At 39.5% G+C, this 15,848-nt stretch overlaps 1 protein-coding gene across 4 annotated transcripts in view; it reads right to left on the bottom strand.

Moving 5' to 3' along the window:
• The window catches only part of SYNE2 (spectrin repeat containing nuclear envelope protein 2), a gene marked incomplete at its 5' end in the record, with an annotated part of 272,663 nt that extends 257,089 nt beyond the window's left edge, over positions 1-15,574 (bottom strand). For 3 of the 4 annotated variants that reach the window (XM_082648158.1, XM_082648156.1, XM_082648157.1), the window contains one exon: positions 15,490-15,568. In XM_082648158.1, coding sequence (XP_082504284.1) covers positions 15,490-15,568 — 79 coding nt within the window. Of the gene's footprint in view, positions 1-15,489 lie in introns of all 4 variants that reach the window. The other variant, XM_082648159.1, reaches the window with a different exon arrangement.
• Between the last annotated feature and the right edge of the window lie 274 nt (positions 15,575-15,848).

Raw genomic sequence — 15,848 nt, forward strand, 5'->3', positions numbered from 1 at the left:
CATCCCGAAGGAAACCTAAGTCAATCTGTCTTCCTCCACTACTTAGCATCGGCCTCAACGTATAATCATTGACAAGGTTAAGAGCATGGGCTCTAGAGCCAGACTACCTGAGTTTGATCCCGTATCTGCCACCTACTTGCTATGTGCCTCAGTCTTCTCATTTGTAAGATGGGGATTAACAGTACCTACCTCACAGAGTTGCTAAGAGGATTGAGTACTTGTACTGATGTAGAATCAGAGATCAACAACAGATAATCCCAAAGGCTAAATGTAGCCCACCACCTGTTTTTGTAAATACAGCCTTCTTGGAACACAGACACACTCATTTGTTCACATATTGTCTGTAGCTACGTTCATGCTAAAATGGCAAATTGAGTAGTTGTGACAGAGACCATATGGACCTCAAAGCTAAAATATTTACTACCTGGTCCTCTACAAAAAGAGTTTATCAATCCCTGGCAAGATTACGCTTGATCTACACAAATGAATATTAGCTACAACAGGGGTGAACGTTGAAATCATTACGCTACCTGAAAGAAGGCATCACAAAATACCACATATTATATGATTCCACATGTACAAAATGTCCAGAATAGGACAGTCTATAGACACAGAAAGTACATCAGTGGTGGCCTCGGCCTGATGCAGGGAGGAGTACAAGGTTTTGGAATAAAATGGGAATAAAGGGTATGGGGTTTCTTGGGGGGTGAGGGGGGCGGGCGGTGATAAAAATGTTCTAAAATTAAATGCAATGGTTGCACAATTCTGTGAGTACACTAAAAATGATTGAATTGTACACTTTAAATGGGCGAGTTGCATGGTACGTGAATCACACCTTGAATTATATCTCTATAAAGGCGTTCCTAAAAAAATATTAGCTAACATCTGTGAGCTAACTTGATGACTATCTGCCTCCTCACTAGCCTACGGGCTCTAGGAGAGCAGAGGCCAGGTCCGATTTAGCGCCTGCAGCTTGTACACAGTGTGTTTCATGTTGCTCGAATTCAGAAAGCATTTGTTGAATGAATGGTTATTTGGCTGGGGCAGGAGCGAGAGGGGCTTTGTTGCTATTTTTCCCCAGTGAACCCACAGATTTAAGTACTTAGTTTGTTGGGGAAATCTATGACACACAGCAAAGAATTTCTGCTTAGGGCCTTAGCATGTAGGATCCAGCAAGGTCCTGTAGCCACATGAGGCAACCACACCCTTATGCAAACACCTGAGATTTTCACACTGAGGCTTTTGTTTCCAGCCCCATGGAACATAGCTCCTGGCTCTCTGCGTAAAAGCAAATCTTGTATTTCTAGCACATGAAAATGAGCCCACAATACAGATAAAATGCCTAGGATCTGGGGTGCTATTTTTTTCTCTTCTTTCTTACCCTCTTCTGACTCACCTGAGTTGCTCAATAAACATCTGTGGAATGAATAAATCAAAGAAATGATTACATTTCTTTTAGCACGTATCTCTTACTCCTTACTGCCTTTCACCAACCACATTAACACTGTGAGCATTTTTCTTGTGAAAATCAAGGTGTGAGCCTAAACACCTTCCACCGGGGCAGCAGTCCAAGCACCTCTGACTTCTGAGTGCAAAAGAGCCAGACTGCACTAAGGAGATACGTGCCGTGATTACAAATCTAGGATTCCTACACTTTTGAATGCCAGCGAGTCATGGTTTAAGTGCAGGGTTCTGTGCCCCAATTCCCAGAGATCCTGACTGAGGGGGTTCACATAGCTCACGCTCAGAAACTCCTAGCTAAAGTAATTAGACTGGTTTACATGGGTGACTTATTCTTGAGACAACAAGGGAACAGGAAGGGCCTGGCAAAAATAGTAATGAAATAATAAACTGAGATATTAACATAATGTAATGCAATGTGAATCTATTCTAACTTATGAGTATCCTAAGACACGCGTGGAGGGGCTCAGAAGGCTTGCTGAAACAAGCCATGTCCAGGAATAAGTAGGACTCGAGGGTAAGGAACAATGACACTATTTCATTAAAGCTTCTAGTCAGGTGGTCAGGCAGGCATTTTGTAAATGAGAAAACTATAGCTCCCAGAAGATGAAGGGTTTTTAGTCACTCATTCAATAAGCATTTATTGAAAGTCTACTGTGCCCTGGATACTGTGCTCTAGTTGTCACATCTGGTGAGAGAGAAATTCAAATCCAGACATGTCTGATACCAAAATCCATGTTCTTTTCATTATAATTAAAAATCAGCTTAAATGCCAGATCTGTGGCCCCTCCAGCTACCACCCTATCTCTGTCCTCCCCTTCAAACCCAAACTTCTTGAAAGAATTGTCTACCCTGGCTGTCTTCACTTCCTCACCTACCACTCACTTCTCAACCCACGAAAAGCTGGCTTCCACCCCAGCCTCTCCACTTAATTCTGAGCAGGGCCACTTATAATATACTCATTGCTAAACCTCATGGATACTTCTCAGTACTTTTTGGATACCTTGAAACTTCTGATACTGTTTACTACTCTCTCCTTCTTGAAATATTCTCTTTCTTAGGATTCCACAGTACCACACTCACCTTGTTTTCTTTCTACTTCTCTGGACACCCCTTCCCAGGCCCTATTATGGGCTGGTTTTGCTTTTTCTATCTCTGGAATGTTCTGCCTAGGCCCTTCTTCTCTTTCTCTAGATACCTTCATCTACTCCCAGGGAACCAATCACCATTTATATACTAATCAATTCCAAATCTTTACCTTCAGCCAGGTGTCTCCTGAGCTGTGCATATGTTTATTCCACTATCTTCCGGGTATCTCCACCTAGTTATTCCAGGGACAGTTCAAACTCAGCATTTCCAGAACTGAGTTACCATCTCAATCAACTCCCTCTCCTACCAAAGTTGTTCTCCTGCATTTTTTTTCAGTTCCATCATCCACTCATTTGCCCAAGAATAAACCTGAGTCATCTTTGATACTTCCCTCTCCCTCCCTTTCCCACACCCAGTCAATCAAAACATCCTGATAATTACCTCAATAAAGCTGAAAATAAAAATTATTTCATATGATATAGCTTATATGTGGAATCTAAAAAAAAAGGGTACAAATGAACTTATTTACAAAACAGGCAGAGTCACGGATGTAGAAAACAAACATATGGTTAGCAGGGGATGGGGAGGGGAATAAATTGGGAGATTGGGATTGACATATACACACTACTATATATAAAATAATCGACAAGGACCTACTATATAGCACAGGGAACTCTACTCAATACTCTGTAATGGCCTACCTGGGAAAAGAATCTAAAAAACAAAAAGAGTGGATATATGTATACGTATAACTGATTCACTTTGCTGTACACCTGAAACTAACACAACATTGTAAATCAACTATACTCCAATAAAAATTTTAAAAATAAAATAAAAATTAAAAAATTTTAAAGCCCTGAAAATTATATCTATTAGATATCTCTGGATATCCATTTCTCTCCATCCATACCGGCACCTCCTAGATGAGGACACCATTATCTCTCAGCCGGTCTTCCTGTCTCCACACTCAGTCCCATAAGACCACACCCCACAGTGCCCCCTGGGTGATTTCTAAATCACTAGTTCTGAATATGCGTCTACTCAGAACCCTTCAGTTGCTTCCCCTTGGTCTTAAGAAAAACGTCAAACCCCTATACATTCACATGACCTCATCTTTTCACACTCTCCTTCAAACTCTAATCCTCAGTCTCGCTAAACATCCGTTTCCTGGAATGCGCCACATTCAGCCTCATCTTCTGGCTTTTATATGCCGTCACCGCACCCTCGAGCACTCTTTCCACCTTCAACGCCTGCTCATCTATTAACACATTTTAGGTCTAAGCTTAGAAATCGCTTCCTCTGGAAAGCTTTCCCTGACTCCCAAGTCTGGGTGAGGTATTCGTACTCTGTACCTCTATAGCACCATGTCAGCCCTCTTTGCAGCACACATCATACTCTACTGTTGATATAATTGTCTGTATCCCTATAATCAGAACATACGTTTCAGGACAGCACATGCCATGTGCCATCCCCTGTGTTCAGCACAGTGTCATACGCCATAGGTATTTAAAAACACTTGTCGAATAATGAATGAACAAATAAATGAATGGGGCTCTAGCAATAAATGAACCTAACTTAGGAAAAGCATAACAGTTAATGGAGTAGTATCTCTTACTTTAAAAAATCCTACATTTCCCTTCAACAAGTACCTGATATCAACAAAATTTCTTGAAATGTTAAGGCACTGTCTCTACTCCCTCACCTCCCATTCTCTCCTCAACCCCCTCCAGTCAGGCCTCCATCTCTACTATCTGAGTGTGGCGAATGCATTAGAGCCACCAGCTGACTCTATGAACCCAATCCAATGGCCATTTCTCTACTTAACACAGTTGACCATACACCCTTCTTGAAATATCTTCATCTAGGGGTTTCCAGGCCATCACACTTGCCTGGTTTTCCTTCTTTGGCCTTGGCCACTCCTTCTCAGGGTCCTTTGCTTGCTCCTCCTCTTCTGTTTGACCTCTGAACACTGCAAGACCTAAAAGGTCTGCTCTAGCTACATATTCCATAGGTGATCTCATCCAGTCCATGGCTTTAAATGTAAGTATACCAGCCATATGCTGATGGCTGCCAAATCTATACCTTTCTCTAGAACTCTGAATCCTGACATCCAACTGTCTACTTGACATCTCCATCTGGATATCAAATAAGCATCTCATATCTATCATGGCAAAAATACAAGCTTGATTTCCCCCAAAACTAGTTTATCTGCCAATCTTTTTTTTTTTTTTTGCGATACGCGGGTCTCTCACTGCTGTGGCCTCTCCCGTTGCAGAGCACAGGCTCCGGATGCGCAGGCTCAGCGGCCATGGCTCACGGGCCTAGCCGCTCCACGGCATGTGGGATCTTCCCGGACCGGAGCACGAACCCATGTCCCCTGCATCGGCAGGCGGACTCTCAACCACTGCGCCACCAGGGAAGCCCTATCTGCCAATCTTTATCACAATAAATTCCATAACCAATTGCTCAAGGCAAAAATTTAGAAATTATCCTTAATTTCTCTTATTAATCACCCAATCATCCCAATGTTCACAAACATCCTTTGAAAAGAAATCCGTGGTTCTTCATCCCATTGCTACCACCCTGGGTCCAAAATACTATGATATCTCACCAGGGCTACAACAAAAGCATCCTAACTGGCTTTCCTGCTTCCCCTCCTGCTCCCAGATAATCCCCTCTCCACGCAGCAGCCAGAGTGGAAAATGTAAATCAGATCATGTTACTCCCTTGATTAAAACTTTCCAAAGGTTTCCCATCCACACACCTTAGCTTAGAGCTGATGAATCCCTGCCTAACCCAGCTCTGCCTTGCTCTCCAATCACCCTGCCCCTCATCCACCACAATCCAGCCACACCAGGCTCCCTTTGCTCCATGAATTCACCATGTTTGTTTCTCTTGTTGAGTTCTTCCTTGAGCCATTGTCTCATAGTGGAATGCTCCTCCCTAGCTCTTTGCACAGCAGCTCCTTTGTGTTATTCAATTGCTCCTTAAGTATCTCCTCTTCCTTCTCTGACACCTGATCTAAAGAAGATGCCCAAGCATAAATCCATTTTTGCATAAATCTGTTTTTGATATTTGCTATTTTTCTTAATGATTTATTGTTTGTCTCTGTAACTGAAATGCAAGCCTCGTGGGGCACATGAAGCTTACTGGAGTTGTTCACCTCAATAACCTCTCAACCCAAAATAGTGCTTGATAAAAAAAAAAAAAAATAGTGCTTGATACAAGGTGGGGTTTCAGGGAACACATGCTGCATGAATATATCAATGAACAGATTTACCTGTATTCATAAAAACCGTAATTACGCGATAAAGTGGTTAAGTGTGAATTCAACTGTACTTTTGAAACATTTTGTTTTGAAGACATCAAACCACCCTGGAAGTTCTGCTGAGTAAACACTCAGACTGAGGCAGACAGACACATACAGCAGAACTAGTCTGCACTCTGAATATCCTTCTTAACTGAAGACGAGGCCAACAACGCCCACGTTTTGGAAAGATCCTACATGTTACTCAAATTTGAGAAGGGCTGCTGGTGTTCTGTATTTGAGCCAGGTGCCCTTGATCTTGTAACATTTCGCTACCCGTGTAATTGGTAGTACCCTTTGTAGTAAAGGCTGAAAAGACAAAGGCGTGACCCGTGCATGCTGCTCCACCCCAGAGGCAGAGAGCAAGTGTGTGTGGCTGCTCTTCTCCCACTTTCTTCCAGTGCTCATTCAACACATGTTGCCTCATAGACCATCAATGACCAGGAGAGATTATTCACCCAGAATCTCATATCTCTCCTGCAAAGCTACACACATTATCTTTCTAAGATATACATATATCTAAGATATACACACATGATAATGTCAAACATTCCATTTCTCTAATAAATCATTCACAGCTTTTTATCTATCATTTTTAAATGACTCTAAAAATACCCGGTGGTTATTAGTAAACTTCAGCTCTCATACATATTGAGAACAACAAATACAGTTACCTTTTACCAAATTTCCCTGCTGAACGTTTTAGAAAAATGGAGCCATTTGGAGAAATTATAATCACCAATGCTGAAACCAGATGAGGGAAGTAATCTCTTGAAGAGGCACATTTAGAATGACCTCTGATTTTTAGAGTATAAAATCACACACTAAACCCACCAGATGGTTATAAATTAATCTCTTATATTTACTTCAAATTTTCCCATTTCCAAAGGGAAATTATTTTGAGTTTTATTTTTCCTAATATACTACTTCAAGCTCTGAATAATTACACCCCCTCCCCACACACATGCATACACAACAAATGCTCAGAAAATCTTGTATCGCCCATGGGGCTAATTAAAAAGGATTCTGATTTCTATAAGGAATGAATGAGATCTTTGTTAACCTACTTTAACAGGACTCTAAATGACCCTGGATTTATCTTGCCCTACTTTTCAAAATGTAACTGACCCAGAATAAAGTAAGCTTATCCCCAAACTCCTGGCAAAAACAGAACCAAAGTTCCCAGAAGACGAAACCGTATATACAACCTAAAAAGGAAAAAAAAAAAAAGAAAAAGAAAAAACCTTTCCCTGAAAAACATCATTCACTGCTTCCAGAGCTATTTTGTTTTTCATTTAATTGGAATATTTTTAAGATTATGAAGCTTTACAATATGAAGGCAAATAATCCTCCAAAAAAACACAGCAGAAGACAGTATCAGCTATTATGATATCAGGAACTTTCTGGAAGCTTTTTTGTTGGGACAGTACAGCACTGATAGCTGGTGAAGGACTATAACTTGATTATTTTCTCCGGGTGTAATAATCACCCAATTGGCAAAAAAACAAAGAAACCCAGAGATATTGCTTTTATTCATAATAACAAAGCAGTCTGCCTTGGTTAAAGAAGCAAAAATACTGTCTGCATATTTCTTACTCTTCATTCATCATTTCCATCAAAATCCCACATTGGGGACCTAGGTGCAAAAGGGCAGAAATCCTACCCAGAAGCATTTTATTAAATCCACTCCTCTTTCTCAGTCTTCACAGTTTCATTCACTCACTGTCATAAGGTAGAACAGAATTTCTCTCAGAAACATGATACTAAAACACTACTGAGCCCCTAAACACCATATACATACCTCACTGCCTCGTGTCTAAAGAAATCTTTGTTTCCATCCTGTCTGATTTCCCTGAACACTGAACAATTTTTCTAATTCAGGATACTTTATATATCTTTTTCTTTTTTTTAATTTAAATTTAATTTTTACTTTATATTGGAATATAGTTAATTTACAATATTGTGTTAGTTTCAGGTGTACAGCAAAGTGATTCAGTTATACATACACACATATCCATCTTTTTCAGCTTCTTTTCTCATATAGGTTATTACAGAAGATTGAGTTCCCTGTGCTTCACAGTTCCTGTTGATTATCTATTTTATATATACTAGTGTGTCTATGTTAATCCCAAACTCCTAATATATATCTTTATAGTGGAATGGCCACTCAGTTTTTCATTACACGGTTTTTTACTGAAAGCCTAAAACACGTCAGAAATTTCATTGGCAATAAAGATACAAGATTTCCTATGCAGGGCACCTAACATACTTAGAGGAACTCAGATGGCTTATTAGAGCAAGAGATGTCCAAAGATGAAAGGAAACTCCAGGATAAGGAATAATGACAGAGGGTTCAGCAGGAAAACAAACTCCTGGGAAGTTCTTACTTGTCTTACTTGTTGATGTCACTTTCACATGATGTCAACAGGCAAAAGCACAGCTGGACTACATGCCTCTTGCAGGTGCTCAATCTATTCATCTTTGCATCCTTAACACCCTACCTATGGTTGCCATCCAGTATTTACTGAACAAGTGAATAAAATTCAACATTACATCACATAATTATTCTTGTAATCTAACCCAACGAACACAAATATTTTCTAATGTTATTAAAAGGAATACATACATTGAAAGCCTCCCTTCAGATGGATAGAAGATAACAGCACTAAATAAAACATATGAGCATTGTTTGAAACAACACCGTAACTTGGCTGGACATGGTTTTATACAGGTTCGTGCAGACGGTTAACCGTTCACCAGCATTTTGGCAGGACTGCATGAAAGTTAACTCCACGTGTGGTGGCAAAGGTAACAGAATACACACTCCTTCCTAGTCCTTTGTCTAATTGATGATAACATTCTCTATTCGGATGCTGTTGCTCTAATGAGCTACCATTGGCCTACCTCATTTTTGAAAACAAAATAATGTGCTCCTGGTACATAAAATTATGAAACAACTTAAATCAGGACTTCCCTGGCAGTCCAGTGGTTAAGACTTCACCTTCCAAGGCAGGGTGTACAGGTTCAATCCCTGGTCGGGGAGCTAAGATCCCACATGCCTCACAGCCAAAAAACCAAAACATAAAACAGAAGCAATATTCTAACAAATTCAATACAGACTTTAAAAATGGTGCACATCAAAAAAAAAAAAAAAGAAAAAACTTAAATCTGAAATGTATAAAGTGTCCAAAATTGCCATAGCTACCACTTAAAATATCACAAGATGAGTCAGCCTAGTCAGTCAATTTCACTCATTGTTTTTTGGTTTTTTTTTTTCAGTACGCGGGCCTCTCACTGTTGTGGCCTCTCCCATTGCAGAGCACAGGCTCCGGACACGCAGGCTCAGCAGCCATGGCTCACGGGCCCAGCCGCTCCGCGGCATGTGGGATCTTCTCAGACCGGGACACGAACCCGTGTCCCCTGCATCGGCAGGCGGACTCTCAACCACTGTGCAACCAGGGAAGCCCCACTCATTGTTTTTAATTGAACTATAGTTGATTTAAAATATCATGTCAATTCCAGGTATCAATTTCACTCATTATTAATTTGACTTTCAAATGGGCCCTCTACCTGTGTCGTGCTATTAAGCTTTCCATGACATAGGAAGTTCTCAACAGTTTCTTTGAAAACAGGATTTTTTATCTACAACAATTTATTTTAAGCATATTGATATAAAATAGTATTTAATGGTCTTATTATTTGATGCTATTAAAATACTTGGTGAAAAGACACTAAATAAAAAGGAAGTTAAGGGGCTTCCCTGGTGGCGCAGCGGTTGGGAGTCCGCCTGCCAATGCGGGGGATGCGGGTTCGGGCCCTGGTCCGGGAAGATCCCACATGCCGTGGAGCAGCTGAGCCCATGTGCCACAACTACTGAGCCTGCGCTCTAGAGCCCACAAGCCACAACTACTGAGCCCGCACGCCACAACAATTGAAGCCCACGCACCTAGAGCCCGTGCTCCACAACAAGAGACGCCACCGCAATGAGAAGCCCACGCACTGCAACCAAGAGTAACCCCTGCTCCCCGCAACTAGAGAAAGCCAGTGCGCAGCAACGGACACAACACAGCCAAAAATTAAAAAAAAATAAAATAAATAAATTTATTTTTTTAAAAAAGGAAGTTAATACTTTGGACATTATAGTTGCTACCACTATTATCTCAAGCAGCTCAGCTTCTAACTTTGGAGCTTCTCCACCTTATTTTGCATAGTCAATAACTGCAGAGTCCTAATGAGTCTTCCACCTTAATGGTTTCTTATCGGTCCCATACTTTCCTACTCACTGCTATAACTCGAATCCATGCCAACATTACCCAATACGCAGATATTTGCAAAGCTTTCTAATCAGTTTCTCCAATTCACTTTCTCACCCCTTTCAAGTCTTCCTATACCTCAAACCCAGACTAATCTCCTAAGGCACAACTCTGACCATGGACCCTGTCCTCTCATTCCCAAGACCCAATAGCTACCTGCTGCCTAAAAGCAAAATCCCCAAACTTCTTGGGCTTGAATTCAACTCCCTCAAGGATCTTCATCTCAGAAATCCTACTGAAGGGATCCCTCCTTTGGTCTCAAATTAAATGGAATGGCAAAGAAAGTCCCTTCCAACTTGAAAACTCTGTGGTATTATCCAGCTTTACCCTTTACTGCTTCCATAATCGTATCTGCCCGATACCTCAAAGAAATGTTCTCTGAACATACCTTTCCCACCTGAAGAGCTTAGCAGAGATGTTATTTCAGACAAAATATGTACTTACTATTCTCTTAGGATAAAAGGGAAGGAAGCATCTATTATTTTGCCAGGTAAGAAATCCAATGGAAAGATGTAAAGAAATTCTATAATGGAAACCTCAGTAAAGCAAATAATTTTTAAAAGCAACCATTTATTTATCATTTTAATAGCTTAAACTTTCATATCTATAATCTATTTAAAATGTGGACCATCCATGGTAGTACAAAATGCACTAAACTAAAATAAATTCCAGTTTTTACATTAACCTGCTCAAATTGTTCAAATTCACAAATGTCATTTCTTTTTCCTCCCTAAAATCCAACCATTTCAATATTACTATCCTCACTAGACTAAGAGATCACAAATATCTCTCTACAAAAAGTGCCTTTAAAAATCCCTTCATATGGGCTTCCCTGGTGGCACAGTGGTTGAGAGTCCGCCTGACAATGCAGGGGACACGGGTTCGTGCCCCGTCCGGGAAGATCCCACATGCCGCAGAGCGGCTGGGCCCGTGAGCCATGGCCACTGAGCCTGCGCGTCCGGAGCCAAATCCCTTCATAAAGACATTTTCTCAAAGATCACACAAATGATGAACAATAAATGATGTTTATTGTCCTGCTCTATGAATTTCAGCAAAGCACTGCCTGATTCCTGAGGTCTGGTGCCTTGTTGGCCTTGCACACATAATATACCTGTTTTCATAGCATATCAACAATGATTCACCACATTTCAATGCAGACATTTTAATCTTTTCTTAAGCGTATTATTCTCAGTCAAGGTATGGCCATAATTGCCTCACCTTATATAAGTTTTTGGCTAAAATAAAGTAGGCATTATTAGTTAAATAGGCCTCTTTCTTCCTTTTAAAAAAAGGTTCTGAAATGAGGAGAAAAAACCTTTCTTATGAGCGGTCATCCTGAGCCTTTCATATGACATAAAATCTCTTTACTTATATTACTCCAAGGATCACTAAGCACATGTGAATTCTGTGAAATACAAGTCTGCTTACATGGTGTACAAAGCCAAATGATTTTAAGACTATTGCCAACAGCCTGCAGTTCAGTAGTTGCTAATGTTCATAATATTGTCTATCAATGTTTTTGTCTACGTAGCTAATAGCCGTGCAATGAAACCAAAGTTACCTTCAGAAATACATACAAGTTCCTTCTTTCTTTCCTTCCTTCCTCCCTCCCTCCTTTCTTTCTTTCTTTCTTTCAGCAACTCAGGCCGAAAGAATCATTACAAATCTGCTGATAACAATACAGAACTTAACTTTGGGAAATCCATTCATTTCATGGTTAAGCCTTCATTCTACAGTCATGGGAACTCCTCAGTTGAGAGTATTTGGCTAATGTGAGCAGCCCTTGCCCAGTGTAAAGCTGACTATAGTATAGTATTGGTTTTCCACCTCTCCCCCTATAGAGCAATGCATCCAGCAGCATATTCCTCTAAAGAGACCATGAAGGAAAAATCATTCACACCGGCAGCACATGTATATCACATTTCCATTGCCAAGCAGCCCATACTCATCTCCTACTGTAGAGCAGATTGTATAACCTAGTATAATTCAAAACATGCTATAAGAAAACACTCATTTATCAGTAATTTGCTAATTATTTTGAGCTACTTGTGAACCTGAGATTAATGTTACTTGAAAATGCCCATTCATATTCAGGATGTGAAAGATTGCTATAAAAATTAAAAATTAAAAATATAAAAGTTTGCTATGGATTAACTAGGGTAAGGCTAAGATTTATTTGCACTTTCCAGAGAAAGTTGTTCGGGAAATTCCCTCTTTCAAATTGTTCTTTGAACTATGTCGGAGTGGCTGTGGTGCAGTGGAAAGAAAACTATCCTCCAGGTCAAAACTGAGCTCTGCTGCTCACTAACTGTGTGACTCTGGGGGAGTAATTCCATCTTTGTGAGCCACAGCTTCCTTCTCTGTATCTTGAAGATAAAAATATCTACCTTACAGTGTGGTTGTAAGGATCAAATGAGGTAATGTACGTAAGGGTGCTGTGTAAGCTAGAGCATGCTACATAAAACTCTACAGTGGGGAAGAAAACATCTTTAAATATAACACCTATACTATTATTATAAGTGCTAAAATAGGTACTATGGGAGAACAGAGGACACAGTGTGAATCTCAGCCAAAGAAAGAGTGGGGCTCATGGAGAGGGCCGAGTCTGGCTAAGTTTGGGATGAACAGGGATAGAGGAGGCCTAGATGAGCCGGACTCTTCCAGTGGAAAAAGGAGACAGGAGAGCTGCAGGGGGAACCACCTGAACAAAAGCACACAAGCAGGGGAGCATGGCCCCTCAAGGAGCCATGGGGCTGGAGCACAGGGTGCTTGTGGGAGATGAGGGCAGAGAGGAAGGTGAGCAGCAGACAGGAAGTGCCTGTGAGCCACACCAAGAAGTCTAGACTTTATCCCATGTGTGATGGGAAGCCATTGAACAGAAATGTCAAAACTGAAAACCAGACATCTGGTTTACCATTTTTTCCTACCCACCATGCAACTTCTACTCTAGCTGTGTGCTCCTGGACAAGAAATCCTTTGGGACAAAGATTTTAACTGTAATATCTACAAAGAAATTATGATGCATTTACTGAGCTCCTACTCTATGTTCCTCCTCTATGTCAGGCAAGCATGGTGCTAAGCCCTTTGCAATGCATTATGGTTCATCTTCAAAGCACAGGTGCAATATAGGCATCATCACCCACATTCTAAATATGAGGAAACTGAGACAAAAAAGATAAAGTCTCTTATCCAAGTTCAAAGAACTGGTAAGTGGCAGAGCCAGCATGAGAAATTAGATTTACCTGGAAGTTTGCACTTTTTGACTGCTTTCAGCCAACTCCACCACCACCACTGCCTCTGGTAACCACAAATCTGATCTTTTTCTGTGAGTTTCTATGTTGGGTTGGTTGTTTGTTTTTGAAGTATTATTGACCTACAACACTACATTAGTTCCTGTTACATAACACAGTGTTTAAATATTTCTATACATTTCAAAAGGATCACCATAATAAGTCTAGTTACAGTCTGTTACAAGATAAATAAGTACTAGGGGTGTAATGTATGCATGATAAATATAATTAACACTGTTCTATTTTATATATGAAAGTTGTCAAGAGTAAATCCTAAGGGTTCTCATCATATGGAAAAAAATTTTTTTGTTTCTTTAATTTTGTATCTATTTGAGATGATGGATGTTCACTGCACTTATTGTGATTACCAGTTCATGATGTATGTAAGTCAAGTCATTATGCTGTACACCTGAAACTTATACAGTGCTGTATGCCAATAATATCTCAATAAAACTGGAAGAAAAAAATCAAATAAATGCATACATAAATACTTATCAGGATCAATTGATTCAGGAAAAAAGGAAGGGAGGGAGGGAGAGAGATAAAGAGAGAAAGGAAGGGAAGGGAAGGAAAGGGAAGGAAAGGAAAGGAGGAAGGAAGGAAGAAAGAAAGAAAAAGAAAGGAAGGAAGGAAGGAAGGAAGGAAGGAAGGAAAGAAGGAAGGAAGGGAGGAAGGAAGGAAGGAAGGAAGGAAGAAATTAGATTTACCGACCATTTATTGATGCACTATCTTCCTGATACACTTTAGGGCACATGAATTACTACTCATATTCAACTAAAACTTGAGAGAAAAATAAGAACATTAGGTTTTTTCCGATAAATGAAAATTTGATTCAAACTACTTATGACGAGTATATAACACCATAAAAATGCACTTACTGAGAATTTTTTAAATTCTTACCTCAAGTACTATCCCTCAAAATATGTTTCTTGAGTCTATACAAATTACATGATATTTATTTTTAAAAGCCATTGACCCCAAGGTCAAGAAGTTAATCATTCAAAACCATGTTTAATTAAAAAGAGATATCAGAAAGAAAGTCTTTCGGGGATCTTTATCATACATGACACAAATAAATATAATGCACAGCATGGTGACTATAGTTAATAATGTTGTGCTGCATATTTGAAACTTGCTAAGAGAGTAGATCTTAAAAGTCCTCATCACAAGAAAAAGAAATTCTGTAACTATGTATGGTGACAGATGTTAATTAGACTTATTGTGATGATCACTTCACAACCTACACAAATACTGAATTGTTATATTGTACACCTGAAACTAATATAATGTTCTATGTCTATTATACTTCAATTCTTCTATTTAATTTAATAATAAATTAAAGATAAAAAAAAATAGTGACTCAAAAGCTATGGCTTCTAAATAACATTCTAAGAATGTTACATAATGCTGTCAATAATCTTTCAACTACTTTAAAATACACAGTGACATAAATATTTTCAAAGACTTGCCATACCCTTATTTATTCTACACTAGCTGACTTTACTCAGCTCCAAGATATGCAACAGAGGTGTAAAGTCTAGTGGCTAAGGAATTTTCAAAGTACATAACAAATATTGCCAAGAAACATTAAAAAAAAATACAAAAAAAAAAAAATACAGACAGTACTTATTTGCATAAAGGCACACATAATTCATGGGACTGAAAGTTCACTCACTTTTAATACTACTACTATTCCTTTTTATTAGGGCAAAATAAGGATGTACATTCAAAAAGATGTAAAATAAGTGCAAACAATGCCAAGCAAACTATGGTTAACTATTTAATTTTCATTGCAAATAAAACACATGCACTCAGATTGAGAAACCGAGATACCAAGTTCCTTCCAGGTATCCCTTACTTTCCTAAGTAGCTGAGATAGCAGTAAAGATATTGAAGTATACTGAAAGATTCTACAATTGGAAAAATACAGATACATGTATATATTTTACCATAAGAGAGACAGAAAGCAATACAATTTGTGAATAGATGAGAGTTAGGTTCTCACAGTTACCACACCCAATCTTAATACCTTGCAATGAAAAATGGAGATCATCGATGCCCAAGGAAACCTGTTCGTCTTCGGTGGGAAGCACAGGACTAGATGCCATCCTCTGACTCAATGGAGATTATATCATGTCCATCTCAGTTAAAGAAGTGAACTAAAAATAGAAGGGATAAATGCTCATTAGTAACTCTGCAGCCCTGCATTTCCAGTAAACATGCATTGCCAGGAAACAACAGCAACCAGAAACTGCCCTCCAAAAGAATCACAGCTTTCTAGAAAGTGTTGCTTAGTTCACATGGAACAAAGTGACTACGCCTTCTTTTTTGAATCATAATCAAAATTTTGCCCTATGACCTATTCAGTCCCTTTAGAGTTTGCAGGCA

Source organism: Grampus griseus (genome assembly GCF_964374135.1).
Source record: "Grampus griseus genome assembly, chromosome: 2".
Classification (NCBI taxonomy): Eukaryota; Metazoa; Chordata; class Mammalia; order Artiodactyla; family Delphinidae; genus Grampus; species Grampus griseus.